The 22,133-nt window shown below is 38.1% G+C and overlaps 1 protein-coding gene across 4 annotated transcripts in view; it reads right to left on the bottom strand.

Moving 5' to 3' along the window:
* The window catches only part of pcdh9 (protocadherin 9), a 262,162-nt gene that overhangs the window by 66,394 nt on the left and 173,635 nt on the right, over positions 1-22,133 (bottom strand). For 2 of the 4 annotated variants that reach the window (XM_084425711.1, XM_084425712.1), the window contains one exon: positions 19,059-19,260. The exons of 1 other annotated variant lie outside the window; for it this stretch is intronic. In XM_084425711.1, coding sequence (XP_084281837.1) covers positions 19,059-19,260 — 202 coding nt within the window. The remainder of the gene's footprint in view (positions 1-19,058; positions 19,261-22,133) is intronic. One more of the 4 variants, XM_084425713.1, reaches the window with a different exon arrangement.

Below are 22,133 nucleotides of genomic sequence, written 5' to 3'. Positions count from 1 at the left end.
TCTAGTTATCATTCATAAGAGTTCATCCTGACTCACAGTGTTCACATAGTCTTCCATTTTCTCCTTCTCTCTTCCTTTCGCAGACACACTGCAAAAAAATGATCAGTATTCCTGTCTTGCTGTTTAGTAAAAATGTCTAAAAATCCTTAAAACACCTTCGAATCATTTACTTGAGCAGCAATTTCAAATTATGTGAGCGAAATGTATTATTTTCTGTTATGCATTGATAATATAATATAACAAAATATTATATAATTTAATGTATATTATTATAATAATATAATATAATATAATATAATATAATTAATATAATATAATATAATATAATATAATATAATATAATATAATATAATATAATATAATATAATATAATATAATATAATATAATATAATATAATTAATATAATATAATATAATATAATATAATATAATATTACATGGCTTGGTTGAATTCTAATGTAGAATGCGGTCTGTTATTTCTTGATACCTTTATCAAGAAACCTTTATGATTATTATCAATGTAAGATTTTTGCGGAAACCATGATGCATGATTCTTTGATGAATAAAAAGTATTATAAACCCCATTTATTTGAAATGAAAATGTTTTGTAACATTATGAAAGTTCTTACTGTCACTGTTGACCAATTTAATGTATCCTTTATGAATAAAAGCTATTCTTTGTTTCATAAATAAATAAATAAATCTTACTGACCCAAAACATTTGAATCATATTGTACGTATAACCAGAAAACAATACAGTCATATAGAAATTCAATTTCAAATATGAAATCATACAGAACCATGGCACCACGATCAAAGTACCACGATATTACCATAATACCATGACTGCACCATGATACGACCACAAAACACTTTGAAATGGTACTGTATATGGTATATACAGTATCAAAGTACCATGGGATTATTATGTGATACATCTCTATACTCAGGATCTGCTTTCTTTCTTTAGTTTTAAGCATAATAGTTCATTTTAATAGTACTTGATGCTGTTTATTAGAGTGCACAGTGATGGTATTCTCTCTCTTTTTCTCTTGTTTATTCCTGCTCTTCTCAGCTGTGAGTCGTGGGCTCAGTTTGATTACTTCTCACCTCTTGCTCTCCCTCTGTCTCCACCTGTCATCCCTCCATCTGTCCCCATCCCTCTGTTCTCACCGCACCCCTCCACACCTCCAGTTAATGGGCTCTTCCAGGTGCAGCCCACCCCCGCGACGCCCGTGGACCGACCCATCTCCACGATTATTTTTACTCTGTTCCTCAAGTGCCATGATGGATTATCCTTATAAAGTGATACCTGGACATTTTTAGCTGTACATCTATCTTTCTAAAGGCACATCCCAAATGCATGTGCCTCTTTGTCATCAAAGTGTCTCACATTTCCCATTATTTTCTGGCATGAAATATTATTTCCTCACAATCAGCCTGACTACACTGCAACAAAATACACATTAAGCAGGACACAGGACTAATAAGACATTACGGCAGTGAGAGATGTGATACCGGGAGCATATGATGAGAAGATCCACTGTCTACACGCCAAAGCCTCATAAAGCTGAACATACACACTCACACACACAGGAGCTGGACATGCTCCAAACACACAAGAGGATACAATTACCAGGGTGGCAAGAGCTGTGAGCCGCGGTAGAAAAGTGAACTGCAAACCATATGGTGAAGCACACACATGCACACGCTTCCAAACAGACGTGGATATAAATACAGCGGAACAAGTATTTGGAAACTTCAGCTGCACTTCAAAATGTCACTGCATTAAATAACAACATATCAAACCATAGAACAGCTTGACACATTTAGTTAAATATTATAAAATAAAAAAAATAAAATAAAGAGTTGCACTCCTGTATGTGCAACTGCAAATCAGCATGTTAGAATGATTTCCGAAGGATCGTGTGACACTGAAGACTGGAGTAATAATGCTGAAACTTCAGCTTTGCATCTCAGGAATAAATTACATTTTAAAATAGACTGTAATACTAGCAGTTGCTTCCACTCATCCATATACATTGAGTGGATATTCAAAATAAGCCATTTACATTATTACAAATACATATATAATATTATATATTGTATTTTAAAGCCAAGGCATATGCCAACTGATGTCTAGAAACCAAAGCATTGGTTTAATTTGATTATTGCAATCAGGTAAACTAATCAGAAACAATCATATACCTAGAAACTAATCATAATTATTATTAATATTATTATTATGTTTTTGTACATGACATATCATTTCCCTTATAGTTAAGGGTGAAAATGTGAGATCTATACGTTACGTACATGTACATCTCTCTCTATGTGTGGATTAAGCTCAGAGATCAGCTTCCTGGGGTTACGGTGAGCCTGCTCAGAAGAGACACACACTCTCTCAGTGACTTCAACACAGAGTGCTAATGCTAAGATAACTGCTTTAAGTTGCCACCGTGAGTGAGAAAGAAGAAGAAAGAGAGAAAACGAGGAGTTCGGTGAGTCAGACAAAGCCCAGGGGACGACAGCTTTAACATCACCTTATTTAAAGACAGAATGCCTGCTGTCCGTAGGGTTGTTTTTTTTGTTTTTTGGCAGTTGCACAACTAGCTTGGCCTCTGCTCAATCCCCCTGTCGTCATTTTGCCAGCTATTTATTGGGCTTGATAATATTTCAGAAATACGGTAAAGTGCCAGTGGTGGAACAGAGATGGTTGCGTTCGCAAACAGCTGAATGATCCGGTTAAAATCACCCTGGAAGTGTGAAAAAGACATTTTAACAGGAAGGAAAGAGTTTTTCTCTGAGGCAGGTGTGTAGCATGTTGTGATGTTCTCACCTTCTTGCATCCACAGCACAGAGTACAAGAACGATTTGTCTCCTCCAGCAATGGCTTTCATCAAAACTGAACAATTCCACCGCTAAACGCTCTTCTATTGCACTCGGGTTGACGATAAAAACCCTAATGCTCGTGTCCAACACTTTGAACACACCGTCTAACCCTTAAAATATGCTCATTCCAATAGTCTGTTCAAGCTGTACCGTCTACATATTTTCACACAATGCATATTCATACTGTATTTTATTATTTCTGTCTTGAATAACTGAATAACAATTATAATAATAAGTCTTTTCACACTATATCTGTGTTTATTGTGTATGTTTCGCTGTTACCATGACAGCAAATATAAACTCAATTCTGAAATAAAAAAGAAAGCTTTTGGGGAAGGAAAAGAATACACCAGTCTGAATGTGTTATCTGTGAGGAAGAGCAGAAGCGCTGTAGAGAATTTGCCTGGAAGAGCATCCAAAGATACTGGTAGAAGTAAAGAGATACGAAAACCCTCCCTCCGCCGTCTCTGTCGGCATCCTTCTTTCTCTCCGCTCGACGGAGTGTGCATTTTCCACACCTATTCCTCTGGATCTCATTTTCAAAATTCTCTATCTGCGACACTTCAAAGCAGTTCGGTGCAAGAGCAACAACCTTAACACACGTTTCCCAGTCACAGTAAAACAAGCTCTGCCGTTTCCCAGCGATTTTCTGATAGCGTGTTTCTTTTAGGTACCAAGGCTGAATCAACTTAAAACTGTGAAATGTAAATAATACACAAGTATCTTTTAATTGTTTGCACAGTAAGTAACTTTGCAACTACATGTCAACTAACTCTACTCACCCGAACCCGAACCCGAACCTAACAGTCTACTAATACTCAGAGAGTTAGTTGACTTGTAGTTGCAAAGTTGTCTAAAGTGGACCATCAAAATAAAGTGTTACCAAGTTTTTGTCTAATAATGCAAGTGTGAAAATCTGATTTAACTGTATTTATCTAGAAAATTAGCCAAAGCAAGACAGAATTATCATGTTCTAGAGAGAGTTTGTAAAGGGTTTATTTTATTTAGTTGAAGAAACACCTGATAATCTGTGTTGTTGTCGCTCTTTGCTAAGTGTGAAGTCTAAAACAATGCCCTATATTTAAAAGTGCAAACTTGCGCATTACCTTAAACGCGTCTAAATCTGTATAAAATTAAGAGCCGGTTAATGTGCGGATCTAATTAACTTCAACCTTGACCTTGTTACATTGAGAAATCATTACACCTACTAATGCATCAAAATTAATTTCCTAATTTAAATCATGGACTATTTGTCTTTCTAATTTCAAAGGGACTGGAGTTAATATACTTCAAATGAGACACAACATGATTTTCTCTTCTTCTATTTTTTAGCACTGATTGAAGAGAACAGGGATCCAGAGACAGTTTTAATCAGTTTAATTTCATACTCACCGATTGGAGAGGTCTACCTGAGTTCTGCGTTCAGACTATCTGTAATCAAGAGGCTTTGATGGTTGAGAGCTCTTGTTATTATAATTTCATTCCAAAATAATGGGCGAACTCCTAATGACAACCATAAACTCAAATAAACGCTGATTGTTTTTGAGTGCTTTCGGACGCTAATGCAAAGGATGCGGGTTCAGTCTGAGGGAAGCTGGATGATCATATCCTTAAGCACATTCAGAATCATATTATAATTTTCTTGTGCATGTTAACATGGCCAGAGTGCTCCTAATGAGAGAAAATAACTTAAAACAAAATGGCAGGGTTTAATGCCCTCACATATACAGTATGCCTTTAAATGAATTAAATCATGGACAGCCAGATCTCTGGAATAAAGTCACTGACGAGTTTGTCAGTAGCTATGTTTCCGCCCTAAATGATCCACTGGTTAGTCCAGTTATCCAATCACATCCACTGTTGAGGCAATTGTTGAGTTTTTTGTTGTGCATCAAGGGATTTATTCAGGAAATGTGTTTCCATCATAGTTTTTGCGCATGTCTACTTATCGGATAAAAAAATTCTATCCACCTCAATTGACCACATACGTTTTTATGCACATTTTTAGAATGTATGCGCATCTTGCCCTTTATACCCAGCTTTTTTTTTTATGTGATATCCCAAAATGCGGACAAAAGTATGTAGGTGGATGGAAACATAGCAAATGACAGATCATTTTGCATTTAACCGAATTGTATTGTTTGTGAATTAAGTGAATGTATTACTTGTTTTGATATACTGTTGATAATTTGACTTAAAGTTGAGAAAAAAACATTATAATATAATATAATATAATATAACATTTTCAAACCGTCAATTGGACAAACAATTAAAACATTTCCTGATATTCCCATGTTAGGTAATTGTGGAAGCCCTGAATTTAAATATATATATATATATAAAAAAAACAAAAAACAATTTGATAAAGCATCTGCAAGATGACTACATAAAAATTCAAAGAGATATCCTTCAAATGAGTAATTTTAGATCAGTTAGAAACAATACAATAGACTGGCACTATGAGCTTATATTGTCTAAGCACATTGTCTAATACTCTTTCATCCCACAGCATAAATAATAAATCCTTGAACAACACCAACAGTATCACTTAGATTGCCAGTAGTGCGTTCAAGTCGCACACTCAGAGCACAATGCATGTGCTAACAATTTAATTTTAATATCAAATTCAGACAGGGCACTTGGCTGTGCTCAGTAAGTTCGACTCGGTTAGCCACAGTGAGAGCGGATTAGTGCTCTTTCCAGAGAAACCTGGGCTAACATCTGCCACTCTGCCCCCTGCCAGCTTCTTCCTTATCACACCTCTCAACACTGCACCATGTGCTTACCAACAGGGGGGATCAAATCTACAGGCCTCTTTCATACTGCATAGCAATGAGGCGTTTTAGACTATATTTTAAAACGGCTCGCCGAAATAAAGTAAACAGCAGCTGCTTTTACGCAAACGCTAAAACAAAGCTTTTACGACAGAGTATATGTGCTGCTTCTTCATATAACGTGGAAGCAACAAGCAGACAATAAGAGTCGAGAGAGATGTGTTAGCATTTAGAAGATGCTCCTCCTGACCAGAGCTAGATATAAATTCATGGCTCTCATCATTGCGATCAGCCAGTATAAACCAATGAGGCATCTATTCTGTGCCGCAATAAAGAGCGCCTTAATGTATGTGGTTAAACAGTTACGTTGTCATATATGACATTTTATCAGTATATGCTATCAGTGTATGTCCTGCCGTAAAAGGCTTCAACACACACACACACACACACTTTGCGACTTCTCAGCTCATCTCATTGCTCTCTGGAGACCAGAATCTATTAAAGGCCTTTATAGCCCTCAAACGCCAAAGAACCTGAGAGAAAACACGGCTGCCATATTAACCAACATTACATCAGACATACATTCAAAATCAGGTTAACCATCTGTACAAGGCTCCGAACCACATCACACATGCGTCCGGGTCGTGTACCATATGTTCTCTATACAGTATTTATGAAATGCAGCAGTTGGTTAGAGGCTTAATACTCATGTGGATGTGCAAGTCACCCGTGTGTCAAAGGGAAGATCCCACAGCAAAGTCACGGCCACTGCATGCATGTTTAATGTTTCCACAGTATATACTCTTATCCTTTTATGAGGCTTCAACTTAAGTTAATCGGTTAAGTTTCACCACACAAACCATGTTGGTCAACCAACTTTGAGTTTTGATGGTTAAATGCATGGCTATGCTGGTTAATCAACCAACTGACCACCAAAACAGAACAAACTAGTGAAAAGCCTGAGAGTCCACCTTAAACCAGTGGTTTTCTGGTCTTGGCTGGCTACCAAGTTGGTTTCTACTGGTCTGGCTGGTCTCGTTTGATTGTGTTAGAGGAGTTTTTAGTCTTGGCAGTCATATAATAATAATAATAATAATAATAATAATAATAAAATACTTTCACTGCATCTCTACACATCAAGGTCTACATTACAGGAACTCTATGGGAATCAAACTCACAGACATTGCCATTGCTAGCACAATGCTATACATATTACTACTGTTTGAGCTACATGAGTTCAAGTCAGTTGATCAGACTGGGAGACGAGCTGGCAAACCAGCAAACCAACAATATCAACCAGGCCAAGAATTCAGTTAAACAAATTTAAACAAGGTAAAACCAGCAAGCCACCTCAGGCTGTTTTAAGCTAGGGTGACCATATTCCAGGTCATGTCCGGCCGGGATTTCGAGATCGCCCAAAATATCCGCGATTCGGCTTTTGCTTTCTCGTCGCCATTCATTTTGTTTACATGTACACCTTTTGATTCAGTAGTACTGAATTAATTCCGATTGGTTAATCTGAATGTAGTGTTTACATGAACGCTAAACAAGTGATCGGTTGATGTGCGTGTAAGCATTGCTAAGAAAATTCCTGTGTTTTCGTCTCGATCGGGATCCGTGTGAATCAGAATGCATGACCTGCAAAGCTGGCACGTACGTGTCAGTGTCAAATAACGTAATAATGTAAACATAATGAATGGTGACTGTAGAAAGCAAAAGACGAATCCCGAGCATTTTGGGCGATCTCGAAATCCTGGCCAGATATGTCCGGGTTAAACAGGACGTATGGTCACCCTATTTAAGCTACGTTTTTAACGGCAGGTAACCATTATATGAATTGTGCTGGTCTTAAAGTAGTCCTTGCGGCAACATACTGTATGAAGCTCTAAAGTAAATAATCAGTGGCACCATATTATTCATGCTAATGTTTTGGAGCAGACCGTAGACTAAGGAATCATTTTATCTTTCCCATGATATGCAACAGAAATTCAAGTTTTCCCTCTACTGCTTGTTTAGCAGCCCAAAGTCATCCATTCACCCAGTAAACAGCCATTAAGTGTAAATCTCATGTGTGCAGTTCATATTACTAAATGGATCTGAAAGCCACTGGCAGGACATCCCCCCCCCACTAATTTAATAAACAATGGGCTATTGTTGAGACGGACTGTCAACATAATGCCTTGAAATGGGGCTTTTGTGCAGCTTGACTGGTGGCAGATGGGCAGAATATGATGGCAGAACCTGTCCTGTCGAGTGGGCAGCAGTGGCAGGCACTGAGCCTGAGGGGCCAATCAAACGGCAGAAAGGGGCCAACATCCTACAGGAGCCCTTGGACATGAGGGCCAAGTGCTTCATTCTGTTCCTGGAAGGACATACAATTTAATGTTTCAGGGTCATATACCTGAAACATTAAGTCAAACCAAAAATTATTCAGACACCAGATGTATTTTTTTTTTACTGGTGCAGGACACAATAGTTCATTTATGTAAGAGAGGATAGCAAAATTAAGTAAACTGTGACATAGTATACCCAAAAAAATCATCATACAGTGGACTACCAGTAAAACTGATAAACCTTTGGGACCAAAACTTATTCAGGCACTTTGGCCTGACCATGTTTTTTTCTTTGATTGCTAATGCAACCTTTTTTACACCACATACTGAACAAAATTAAGCATTGCTTGGTAATCGGTTGACCTAAATTGGTATTATCTAATTGTGTAGATAAATGTAACAGCTGACAGCTATTCAACCTAATTTATTTGTGAGACAGTCTAACAGAAGGATGGCCAAAACCAGTGAAATATGTTAATTCTGAGTTCTTGTCATATTTTATTACCATTTTCTAAACTATAGCGAATAAACTGTGATAATGTGAGAAATGTGTCTGAATACATTTTGGCTTGACTATATATACATTTCACACATCCCAAAGAGTTGTTGGTGCGATCATGAACTGAAGAACAGTTCGTATGAGTTCAGAGAGCCAACAGAGCGTGTTTTTACAACCATAAGTCACTGACGCACTGCGCATCCAGATGAATGTTATGTGTTGGGGTGTGTGTGTGTGTGTCGATCCAGTGAGCCATATCGGGCTCCGAAGCATGACGAGGGAATTACCCATCTTCTCAAACTCATCAATGATGGATGGTAAAAGTGCTTCCATTTTCATGCTAGAAAACATAACAATCTCTCCTCTCCGCATTTAGCATCAACACCCTTGGCCCCCGAGCGCTTGGTCCGCCATCAGAATGAACCATTGGCCTGGTATGAACACACACTCACTCACTCACAGTTACAAAGCGACCAGTTCATAGCCCAAAGCCATCACATCCTGACAACATATGCCTTTCACCTGCACGCTTCCTGCTCCGGCATCAATAAACATCTTCCCTTGTTACTCTTTGACGCTCCCACTAAATGCTTTGAATCAAGTGTTAAAAGGGTTGAAAACAGCTTACCGACACTATTCACCGCAGAGATGGAAGATTTAAATATAAATGAATGCACAGTCTTTGAAAGCCGCGGCAGATGCCTAACACCTTGCTTTGGTGGGTATCAGAGAAAAACGCACTCTGAACCGCGACTTTCACATACAGCGTAGAGGCTGTTCCTCTGTTCGAGAGATGACACTGCAACAGCATGATTCCCCATAAGAGCTCAAATCATCTCGCACTCTTCCTCGCACGCCCACGCGCTCACAATCACACTTCTGCCTTTGTTTGTTTTCTTTGCGAGCTCGTATGAAATGTTGACAAAGCAGAAGTGCTTGTTCGCGTCTCGTTTTACAAACGGTATCAAGGCCGAGACGCTTCACATCTGGACCGCCGATCAGATGCGGTTAGCACATGTGGGCCGAACAAACACGCGCTAGTATAGTTTGTGAATTGAGTACGTCCAAAAGTCTGCTTGATTTGTAGGCGTGGGCGGATATTTCCCATGCACCTTTCTCTGTTTAACAGCAACAAAAATGTGTCTCCATTACTGTATAAAATGAATAAATGAGTGAATTAATAGTGAAACTACTTGCTTTGAGCTGCGGTGACTACACCTGCTCTTTATTTCACTCGTACCTCTCATTGAGAGTGAACTGTGACCTCGCGAGTAACTTTTTCCGAGCAGTTCCGTTTGCTTTACTTCACCGCCTCCTCTCACTTCAGCTGCTATCTGTCTGAATCATGAACACGCTTGCGAAATCTTTACCTGCTAGAAGCCAAAAATGTGGGAGGGATGATAATAGCATCATACAGATCAGATCAAGTTCATAAACTCGTCAAATAAAATGTGCTCCCACACCTGGTAAACATCCACTAACATACAACACGGTGCTAGTTTACTTTTTCTTTTCTTTTTTGGATGCATATCTTTCTCACCTAGTTAGAAACATTTATCACTCTTTACTAAGAGGCAGGTCTAACTTTTAATCCTCCCTTCTGAAATACTGAAAAGTACATATATCTTCTGTGGAAATCTCAGGACCAAGTCCAATCATTGCATTCGGCCCATTTCCATACATCGGCGCTCCTGCTCGCGCAGACATCACACGCCATCAGTGCGTTCCATAAGGCTGTGTAGAGTCGTAGACAGACAGTCACCGAGAGCCACTTTTACAGTTCCTCCTGAACCAAACCAATGAGCTTATGCTGCGTTCACGCCATGTCGTAACCGTAATTACAGGATGGCAACCCGTGGCGTTCTACCCGGAGCTGTTCACGTCCTCAGACTCGGATATCTGTGTTTCTATATCAGCACTATCAACGCTGAAATTAACCTGCAGCAGTCAGGTGGTACAACTAGAGCTCTGGAAGTTCTTTACGGTCATTGTAATTTTTTGCGCTTTGCGATTATGTGCCGTCTCGTGACGCTTCGAGACTCTGCTCTGGCTGTGTGTGTTCATGTGTTTTGAAGGAGGTTTTGGAGACGCTCTGAAGGAAGGGTGGGATCTTATGCTTTCAAAGCTAGCTTGCTATTGCTAGCCTCTCCGAATTTGCCTACCCTACCTTTAATCAGTTAAAAATCATTACACTAGAGAGCTTTCAGTAGTCTGCTATCTTTATGAAAGAATGTTTAACATTTGAAGCTCCACTTTGAGCACAGTCAGTGTTGAAATCTTAGTAAATAGTCAGGAACCAATCACAACACACTGCTCCAGCCGACCAATCAGAGTACAGTTTTCAGAAGGAGGGGTTTCATAAAGAAAGGAACTCAACAGAGCGTTACTGACAGACAGAAGAGAGGAGCTGTAATAATGTCAAATGTGAAAAAGAAAAAAAAAGTGTTTTTAAACATTTAAACTTGCTCTAATAGAGCCCAACATCAAGACTTTGAAAAGGGGCATAATAGGTCCCCTTTAAACCTTAACTACATACATGTGCTTTACTACAGCAGCTTTTTAAGCACAATTTTCTCAAAGCATCAACAAATTAAACTGAAATAATCAAGGCTAAAAGCAGTTGATTGAATCTGATTTGCCTCATGTAATCAGACCCTGTTGACAATGTGAAGAGAAGCTCTGATAGTTTGTGCGACAGTGGCACTTCCACGCTGTAGGTGGGATCGCAATGAAATCTTTTAATTACACAATTAATTATGAACTTGGTAATTAGATTAATTAGTTAATTGCATAAAAGGGCCCTTCCCCTTGATGTACTCCTGCATAACATTAAAGTTAAGCGTTTGGATGCTGCCAGCTATCCTAAAAAAAAAAAAAAATGCATATATGCATATATACACCATAAACACAACAGCTTTTGTGAGTCAGGTGGTCCATTTGAAGGCTACGGAAGATATATTTGACATTTCTATGAATATGCATTACACAATATCTATAATATTAAGTAATAATAAACCTGATAATGTCCATTTAATTCCACATTATCATCCAACTTATAACCTGACTACTTACCAAATACATAATTGAATATGAAATATTAATTTGCATTGAAATTTCTGTATTATGTGAAAGGACATAGAGTGATATGAGAGCTATTACACATATTAGCATTTAACATTCTTATATCAAAACCATTTGACCCTGAAGGCTGTGATGTTTGAAGCACGTTGGAGTCTCAGACAGGCGTGTTATTATTTCAACATGAACAATACTTCTCTCTACTACAAAACTCTACCACACCCACCATTCTCTTTTTGCCACATTAAATGGAAATTCATCAGTCAAACAGTCATAATCTCTCTCCTTCCTGCGATCACTCATTCATCTCACTCCTGGCCCGCTGTCAGCACTACCAGTCATGCACAGCAAACATGGCATCCTGCCAACGTGGGGTAATTAATTTCAGTATTTCCACAAAGGCAAATGATTGACAGCGTCGTATTTGCCTTGAATCCTCATTACTCCACAAATGCGCCTTCTTTCCCAGGCACCTCCCCTCTTCCTGTCCTCCTTGATATTCATGGATGATTCTTCTTTTCCACACTCCTCTTTAAGTACAGTGTCGCCTGTCACCGTGTGAATATTCTCCCACAGAGGGAGTGTGAACACGCTTGGCTTCCATGACTCACTGCTTCGGTTCTTATTGAATTATTTAGGTGTTGTTATCGATTCTGTTCAGAAACACAATGGGAAAGATGGAGACCCAACAGCTGCTCTTAACGCAACACTGTACCGGTATTGTTTATCGTACATAAATATCAATTTGTCCATAAACTCAAACATCGAAAGTATTCATATTTGCCACCGGTCGGTTTTAAAAAAAAAAAAGAAAAAAAAATTTGACTTATTAAATGAATCAGAACCATACATCAACAGAAACCCTCCAAAATAAAGATAATTTAAGAGGTTATTGCAATAACATTTAATGTTTAAATTATTATTATTATTATAATTAACTGCATAAGCTAAATAATAAAATGCAAAATTCAGTTTTGTACATGCATAAAACAACACAAGTTTGATTTACTAGCCTAGCATATGCAATATGTTCTAAAATAAAAAAAATAACAGAGATAATCTTTATTATTATTATTCACTGCATAAGCCAAACAATATATGCAAAATCAGTTTTGTGCACGCATAAAATAAATAAATAAATAAATAATAAAGATAATCTTTATTATTATTATTATTATTATTATTATCATTATTAACTGGATAAGCCAAACATTATAGACAAAATTCAGTTTTGTACATGCATAAAATAAAATAAAAATAAAAATATATAAAAATAATAATAATGTATGTATTTTGCCATTTAAACTATGCAGAATTATATAGTTAGATGTTTTGTTAAAGTCTGTCACAAGAAAACATATCCACCCAGATTATTCCACCCATCTGTGATTGTCACATCAGATCGTTTTGTTTTACTTTTATCTATCGATGTATCATTTAAAAATCTTTTGCATTTTATCAGCTCGTTTTACTTCAGGTTTCCACCGAAGCTTTATGTCTTTATATGGCCTGCCGCTGTGAGGGTGACGGCTCACGAACTGCATTCCGTTCCATCCTAGTCTTCAAAAACGGTTACAAAACACGACACATCCTTCCGTTACACTCCACCATTAACTTCCCTGTGAACGGAAGCTGTGCTCTTGAATAATATGAGAGGATTTTCGCTCTCATGGGGTCTTGTAGCACACAAACCGTACATGTTTTATTTAAAGGCACTTTATAAAACCAAACTCTCAAGAATAGGAGCAAAACTAAAAGAAAAGAATGAAGTGGTACGACGATTTGCAATCCATTTATTCTAGTAAACGGACTCGCTAGAAGAAAAGATCGCTTTGGATGTGCGTTTAACCAATTCCAATGTATCAAACAGCATAATGCATGCCCCAAATCAAGGACAAATAAGTTATCTGTGGTTTAACATTTAAATATACTGTAAGGTTGAATTAATAGGGGTTTTCTGCAACACATGCTTCACTAAACATGCCGATCGTTTACCCAGGAACCCCCTAAAAGAGAATACCACTTCAGACGATTTAATCTTTAATGATCTGAACTGAACTATAAACCCAAGGCATTGAATCACGCATCAATAAATAAACAGCTATGGTTTATTGTACGTGCGCCTCGTGTATTTAAATAGCCACCACCATCTCAACCACCAATTATAACCCAGAGTTATTAGATTACAAATTAAACTGTACATCTGCAGTGCAGCAACCTGAGAATGAATGTAGGTAATTATTCCACGGGACGATGAAATTGCAAAGCATTTAAAATGCTTAGAAAGATTAGAATTAGCCTTTCGAGCTTTAAATTACACATATAAAGTCATGTCAGAAAATCTTACGCACACTTGCGTCTTGATAAACACGTTAGTTTTGAAATGTCAGAGTAAAGTAGTGGCGCGTGGAAGGCTGACCTACAATTAGCACCCGCTAGCTTACTACCTTTTGATTGAAAGCATACAAATAATTAGTCAATCTGCATAATTGCTAATTAGATACTAATGCATATGTACTCGCAATTAACAACAGCTGCACGGAATAAAGGTAGAATAAATTCGCTTCTGAATGCCAAAGGAAGTATAAGGCACACAGTGGCTCACAAACACAACTGCTGCGGCTTGTACATTAGCTCGCAGTCGCTTTCTTAAAAATGCACCACGTTGTTTTTCAAACCCTCGAATTGTAAAGCTTAACCGTATCCCGTAATTATCATCTCAGAGGGTTGCTTTTGTTCGCATGTTTTTTTGTGGTGAAGGAAATCAGCTTTCTGAAGCCTACGCATGTCGGGATCTCCCGCCGAGTCCAAATGGAACCCACTCAGATACATGTTTCCCTGCGTTCTTAAGATGTTGCCAGGAATTGACGTTGACAGTCCTGTCAACAGCGTTCAAAAACCCAAAGCTTGCGGTTCTACGTGACGACTGCGAGAGGTAACAAACAACTTTAATGCTCGGGCAGGGGTAAACACCGAAGAGAAGGAAATGAAAAGAGAAATGCTCGCAACTTTGGGAGATTAATTCAGTCTGCACAACAACCTGCAACCCTCAGTTCCCCTGTGGTTGGTACAGATCATCAGAAGTTGACAAATTAATCCTCACAGCCAGTTTTTACAGAAGACTGCTCCCTGAACTCGCGGAGCATGCGGGCATAGAGAGATTTGTGCGCGGCACACAATGGCTCCACACACTAGAAATCAGCGTTCCATGGCATCTGAGCTCAGAAGACCCACAGAGCCTCCGGTTTCCTCCGCTATAGTTAACTGCGCTTCAGAAAGAGCATTGTGTGACATTTCTGGATTTAGGTAGATGTAAAGCTTAAGTTTTCACACAATCTGTGACCTTGAATAAGATCCTGTGTATTATTACATGGCTCTCAGGAATAATGGATTCTGATTGTTAATCGCAGCATTCTGTGTCCTACATTTGTGTATACTGACTCTAAACGTTTGATTTCCTTCAGACACTACCATTTAAAAGTTTGGGTTCGGTGAGAGTTTTTTTGTTTTTTTTGCTCACAAAGACTGCATTTATTTATATGAAAAATACAGTAAAAACTGCACTGTGAAATATTATTCAAAATATCATTTCTTTTCATATTTTAAAATGTAATTTATAAAGCTGAATTTTCAGCATCATTACTCCAGTCTTCAGTGTCACATGATCCTTCAGAAATCATTCTAATATGATGTTTTGCTGCTCAAGAATTTTTATTTTATTTGTATAATGTTGAAGACAGTTGTGCTGCTTCATATTTGTGTGGAAACTGTGATGCATTTTTTCAGGATTCTTTGATGAATATAAAGTTAAAATCAACAGCTTTTACTGTCATTTTGATTAATACGTCTTTGCTGAATACACTTAAAGTTAAAAGATCTTACCAACCCCAAACTCTTTCATAGACAAAGATTTCTATACTGTACAAACTGTATATTCTATCCCCACTTAGTATGATTTATAAGCTGGTTTCCACATGGGGACCAAAAAAAAGTCCCCTCAAAAACAATGATTTTGGATATTGCCATCTTTGTGGGCACATTTTGTCCCCATAATGTAAGGTTTACCAGGCCGCACACACACACACACACACACTTCAAAGAAAAGCCAGTTCTCAAGTTGAGTAACAAACAGTTTTTGCTGCACTGCAGTGCTCTCACAGTCTGTGCAGCAGGAGTCTAGATCAACTTTTTGATATGCTTAATTAATGAAACTGGTGTGTGTATGAACATCTCAGACTTTTATCAATGCGCACCAATCCATACTGAGGCCATGGACAAGGCTTGATATCAAAGACCGATGCGAGCAGACTTCATTCGCTCAGGGTTCATTTCTGTTCCAGAAACAAGCCGTCCATCTTTCAGCCGGTTTGTCTGAAATGTCTAATCTTTATATTTTGACTTTGGTGGGAACATCCATCCCCGCTGTCTATACACCTAGTCAATGAAATCTTTACATTTGATTTGGAAGTTGCAAATGTAGAGTTTTTATATTCCCTGTGCTACTGAAATCTCTGACGTAAAAGAAACTCAGTCGGATTTGTTCATCTCATCTCTTACTGACCTCTAATTGATGTTGCCATCCGAGCCTAGTGATGCTCCCAATATAGCCCCTGTGTGTGTCCAATATTTGATTATGCGCCGGTCTCCATGGCACCACGGCCATTTGTGTGCTAATTAATTACCAGGCTTAAGAGCTTGTAGATAATTGGTGTGTACACCACCATCAATTCCATTAAAAAGAGCAATTATCACCTACCTTATGCAAATGATTGTTTCTGAGCTCCCCCCTCCTCTCTCCTCAAATTAAAAGGATACACTTGAGTCTTGCCACTCTGCACTAGATCACACAATAATCATATGAATAGCAAGAAAAGATGTGGAGTCTCACAGACACATGTTCATCTTTAGAGACCAATAAAGGGTGCATGAAAAATCCTTCTGCAAAAAACCGTACAGACTCTTCTTAGGTACAAAAACTCGTTCAAATGAATCGTAAGGCGCAAACGCGCACGCGTTACCTATCTGTGACCTTGGGCGACACAGGTGCCGGAGCAGATCTATGGCTCTCTGTGATGGGAAAAGTAGGTCACGGAGTTCTATCGCTGGAAATATAAAAACTGAACATCTTTGCCGCATGAGACCCCAACAGGGAAATCATGGCTAAATAAATCAAGTGTGTGCTGAGAACGATAGAGCTACACACTCTCAGCCCAGAGAGACGTGACTGACCATTAGCGTATAAATACACATACTTCCATCACGGCTCTCGCGCAGGAAGTGACCTCAAACCCTACGGTGACATATTAAGGACAAAGATGTTTTCTTTTGACCGACCTTTCCTAGTTTTCCTCAAGGTGAGAACGAAGGTTCTTGTGGTTGATATTGCTTAGATGAACAATGCTACAAACAGTTCAGTTCAACTTACTTTCTTTCACACACGCACACGCTACTGCTTTTATTTATATTGTCAGTTGTTTTGCATTAATCTCAATCATAGATTTCTGAGCATTATTCAGGTCATATTTCACCCCAAAATCAAAATAAACAAGAAGTTATATTTTGCTGAGAGAATATATTTATTAAACTATTTTAGCTTGTTTTGTATTCTGATATTATTTTTACGAAAATGTAGTTTTGATTATAAAATGATTATATTTAAATGTGTTTATTTTTATTTTTATATATATATATATATATATATATTTTGGTAGATTTATTGTTTTATTTATGTATTATTTCATTTCAAATTAAACATTTTTATGAGATTATTCAATCATTATTTGACTCTATTAGAATGTGAGAATGTTGTGCCACAAAAATAAATGTAACAAATACGGCAAAAAAAAAAAAAAAAACCTTAGTCCTATTGGTTATGTTCATCATCTTAATGCAAAATATTTCCCTTTTGATTTTAAGGGTGTAATATGACCTGGAAACGTGAGATTCACCCATTTATACCATCTATAAAACAACGTCTACTACTAGTCGAATCATACAAACCAAACTCATTTTCCCATCTAAAAGTTAAAAAAAGTCTAGAAAGACAGTCTAGAAGTCCTAATCACACACAAGGGGCCCTATCTTGCACCCAGCGCAATTGACTTTGTACACCGACGCATGTTTCATTCCTATTTTGCACCCGCGCAAAGCGCGCTTTTCCCTCCACAGAAGCACGTCGCTAAACTAGGGAATGAACTTGCGCTCCCTGGGCGGTTCAGCGCAAAAAAGGAGGCGTGTTCCGGCCCAAACGTTCCCTGGTGCTATTTTACTGTTCCATAAAACAATTGCGCCACTGGCCAGAAAAAACCTAGTCTAAAGTCAGTGGCGCGTTGCGCGTTGTTCATTATGCTATTTTAAGGGCGCATGCCTGACCATAATGTATAGAGTGCACAACGCGATAGATAGATAGATTAGATAGATAGATAGATAGATAGATAGATAGATAGATAGATAGATAGATAGATAGATAGATAGATAGATAGATAGATAGATAGATAGATAGATAGATAGATAGATAGACAATTGACAATTTATTATAAATATAATAATTTATTATAAAAGCATACATCTAGCTTACACATTTACCCACATTATTATATGCCTGTTTAACCGAAGCTAATTTGGGTGTGTTTCTCCCATCCCCAATGTCACTTCTCTCTCTTTTACGGCCGTGACGAGAGCGTTGGTCTCCTCGGCTGTGAACCGCTCTTGGCGCGCGCCTGGCAAATCCGCCGTTATAATAGCAATACGCCAAGGAAAAAGTGCGTCTGCTCTTAAAGGGAATGTGAGATGATGCTCTGATTGGTTTATTTCACGTTACGCCCAAACCACACCTATGAATAATGAAGCTACTTCAGACCAACCCCTTTTAGATTTGCGCCCGGCGCAAGAGTCATTTATCCCGCCGGGAAAATAGCAACAGCGCCGAGACCCGCCCACAAAGTTACTTGCGCTTTGCGCTTTGACACTTGCGTTTCAGATCGTTAAAATAGGGCCCAAGAAGTGCAAGACATCTTGTCAGTCGCTTGCTTTCCATTTCCTGCCTCCATCTATAGTGAATCCCACTGATCAACACGCATTAAACAACACATATATTCTGATTAATATGCACAGTATCAGAGTTCAGGGTGTAAAGCAAAACACATTACAATAAACTTTGCCAAGAAGAGCTAATTTACAGCATTACACATTACTTCTGAATCTCTTAATGTGCACACTGCATTTCTGCACAAATAGGCATACTTATGCGATTTTTCCTCTACCCATCTCTTATTTATTACAGCTATATTCACTTGTGCAAACTTCATTCAGTGTATCGTGAGAGCACTATTTACATTGGGAACTGCTTTTGCAGAACATTAAATGGTCGTACATATTGAATGGGAAGGTGAATAATGAAAACCATCATCTGTGATGTTCATCTTGGATGAGCTCCTCCTGCTGGGTTCAGTTCAGAGAACACATCTTTCAGCACACACTCACCAGAGTTGGGGTCTGAGTTTCCGTCTGCTTCGGTCCTCTTGTCCGGAGAGGTCTGCTCGTAGAAGTCGTCCTGCGCCTGCACCAGAGGGAGAGGGTGTGAGAGGAGCGGGACACTGCCCACGGGCTCATGGTCCCCCAGCCCACTGTCACTGCAGCTTTCCTGAGACCCGTCCGGCAGGTGAAACGTGACGCGCCGCTGAGACTACAACACCAGAGAGCAGAGAGACAGAGACACGCGTTAATGCTCGTCTCAGTGTTTCTCAATCAACCAGCCGCTTTCAGCGGATTGATTATTAATTGCAAATTGAATGGGTATTTGTTCACTTTTATAGAAATGAACAAATAGGATGGTTTGGGTTTTATTTGGTCAAAATTGTCCCTGAGCACAGCAAACACAAGTCACGTTTCACAGTACGAAGCTCTCTTCGCTACAGCGCATGCGTGTGATATCATGCACACAGTGATACGCTCTGAATGCACTAATGGTGTGATGTGTTCATCACTAAAATAAATGACTATATGCTGTTCAAAAGTTCGGGGTCATTACGATTATTGAATGTTTCTGGAAGAACTCTCATTTGCTTGCAAATTTGATGACACCATAAAAATAAAAAAGCAACATTTTCAATTAGTTTAACTTGAAATACTAAACCAACTAAAACTAAAGATGAAATAAAAATGAAAAACTCTACATAAATATGTAATAATAATGACAAAAACACACAACAAATACTAAAACCTTTAAAACTAAACCGAATTCAAAATGTTAATAAAAACTATAATAGTATTTCAGTTGTACTACAATAATACTGATATGATTAAATTGTCATTTGTGAGTCGCATGCTAAATTACAATCTTTTTTTCTTCAACGTTTTATTGATTATTATTATCGACAGTGTTATTATCAGTGCTAAAATATATTATCTATATTACTATTTTACTTTATTACAATAGTACTCCAGTCTTCAGTGTCACATGATCCTTCAGAAATCATTCTAATATGATTATTTACTGCTCAGGAAACATTTATGATTATGTTGAATGTTGAAAACAGTTGAGCTGCTTCATATTTTTGTGAAAACTGTTATAAAAAAAAATCAGGATTCTTTGATGAATAGAAAAATCCAAAGAACAGCATTTATTTGTCATTTTTGTAACATTATAAATGCACTTATTGTCACTTTTGATCAGGTTGATGCGTCCTTACCAAATAAAAGTATACATTTCTTGACAAAAAACACCCTGACCTCAAACTTTTGAACGGTAGTTTATTCTCTGAGTTGCTGTATTGTAGGTATCCGTTGCCGGCTGGTTGGCACCGGCTCTGACCACAGCGCTGGTGGGCATCAGAGGAACACCACTGCTGGGTTGGCACGGCCCGACCAGAGCGTCCTAGTTCACATGCCATGTGCTCACACTGGGCACAGAGGCTCAAAGCAATGTGAAGGTTCCGGCATCACCGTCGAAAGGGTTTGACAATAAAGCATGCGTGAACCGTCCTGCATCTGCAAGCTTTTGATTTTTTTTTTTATATTTGCAATGAATTATGCTTAATCCAACATGCCTGTCCGCATAACCTCTCCCGCAATTACTAGGGATTGATTCCACGCATGCAGTTTTAACCAAGTTGCTTTTAAAGAAAATATTTCTGCATTGCTGATCTCAATCACTTGCTAATTTTGAGCATACTCCAAAGAAATTCTAATGACATTTCGCAAAGTCCAGTACGGAGCTCTCCGCTAACCTTTCTGAGCGGGAAGTTGTCTTTTTTTGCACCATCTCTGTCGACTGTCTTAGACGACTCTGCTGTAATTATTGGCAAAAGCAAAGGTCAGCCAATCTCAGCGCTATGCAAATGACCTCATTATATAATTTGGAGCATTTCAGAAAGCAAGTGACATTCAATTAGAGGTAAAAAAAGAAAAAGAAACGCCAAACAGTAGCTTCAGCACGACAGCCTGAGCTACAGAACACTTGAGCTGGACAAACCAGAGCGGCTCTGTTCTCAGATCTCGGGGCTCAGAACTATTTCACCTGAACTTTTCACCTTGTGACCACTCGCATCACAAATTCATCGTGCAAGAAAGCATGGGAAATATTTGCTTATAGTAATTAATGGGGGGAAAGTTTCAGGCCAAGAGACAAACTGTCAATTTACCAGTCATTCGTTGCCTGAAGTACCATGAAATAACAAGATATGCTGTGAAAAGTAATAGAATAAGTTCACAAGTGAAATAAACTCAGTCGAGTTAAATTGAGTCTTTATCAAAGAGACGTGTCTTTTAAACTGCTTGAAGGTGTGTGCACATACTGTATATTGTGTCTATTAGTTCATCGATAAACTATATCATACCAATTACCTTGTTTAATGTGGCCAATATTCCATTTGATGGAGTCTGATTGACACCACTGCAACTAGTCTCACACACCATTTAGTAATATATATGAAGGATATGATGTGCTCTATAAACCACGAGTCCTGTGTAGTATTTTACCGTATTCATTTCACATGCCTGGGTTCTCCCAAAACCACACGATATATTAATCTCTCATATATATCAATATTATGTGTAGATCACCTTACAGAGTGAAATACTACCCTTCTAACCTGAACGATGTCCCAGTGCGATACGCAAAACGCATTGGTGTGCAAACCAGCATGAAATGAACACACAGGTATGCGATCGCACAGTTCTATTATAAAGCAGGTGTAATCAATACAAATTGACGTTCTAACTGTTTGGTAAGTTTACACCACTTTTATTATTGATTGCTATTAGGATTTGAAGAGAGTTTCAACCAGTATAACAAAAAGTGCTTATAAAAAAAACATTGCCTATAGATATAAAACATTCCTACAATAAGATACTATATACTTATATGAGAAGCAAAATTGCATAAACCTCACTGTTTTTTTTGCTAGATATGATATCTAGCAAAAAACAGTGAGGTTTATGCAATTTTGCTTCTCATATAAGTATATTGTATCTTATTTTAGGAATGTTTTACTGAAAAAGGACAAATAGGTTTATCTATGTACATATTCATCGTATTAAGCCACCAGAACATAAATA

This window comes from Rutilus rutilus (assembly GCF_951802725.1).
Source record: "Rutilus rutilus genome assembly, chromosome: 12".
NCBI classification, from domain to species: domain Eukaryota; kingdom Metazoa; phylum Chordata; class Actinopteri; order Cypriniformes; family Leuciscidae; genus Rutilus; species Rutilus rutilus.
Note: the sequence above shows the minus strand (reverse complement) of the source record. Positions and strands in the feature narration are given on the sequence as shown.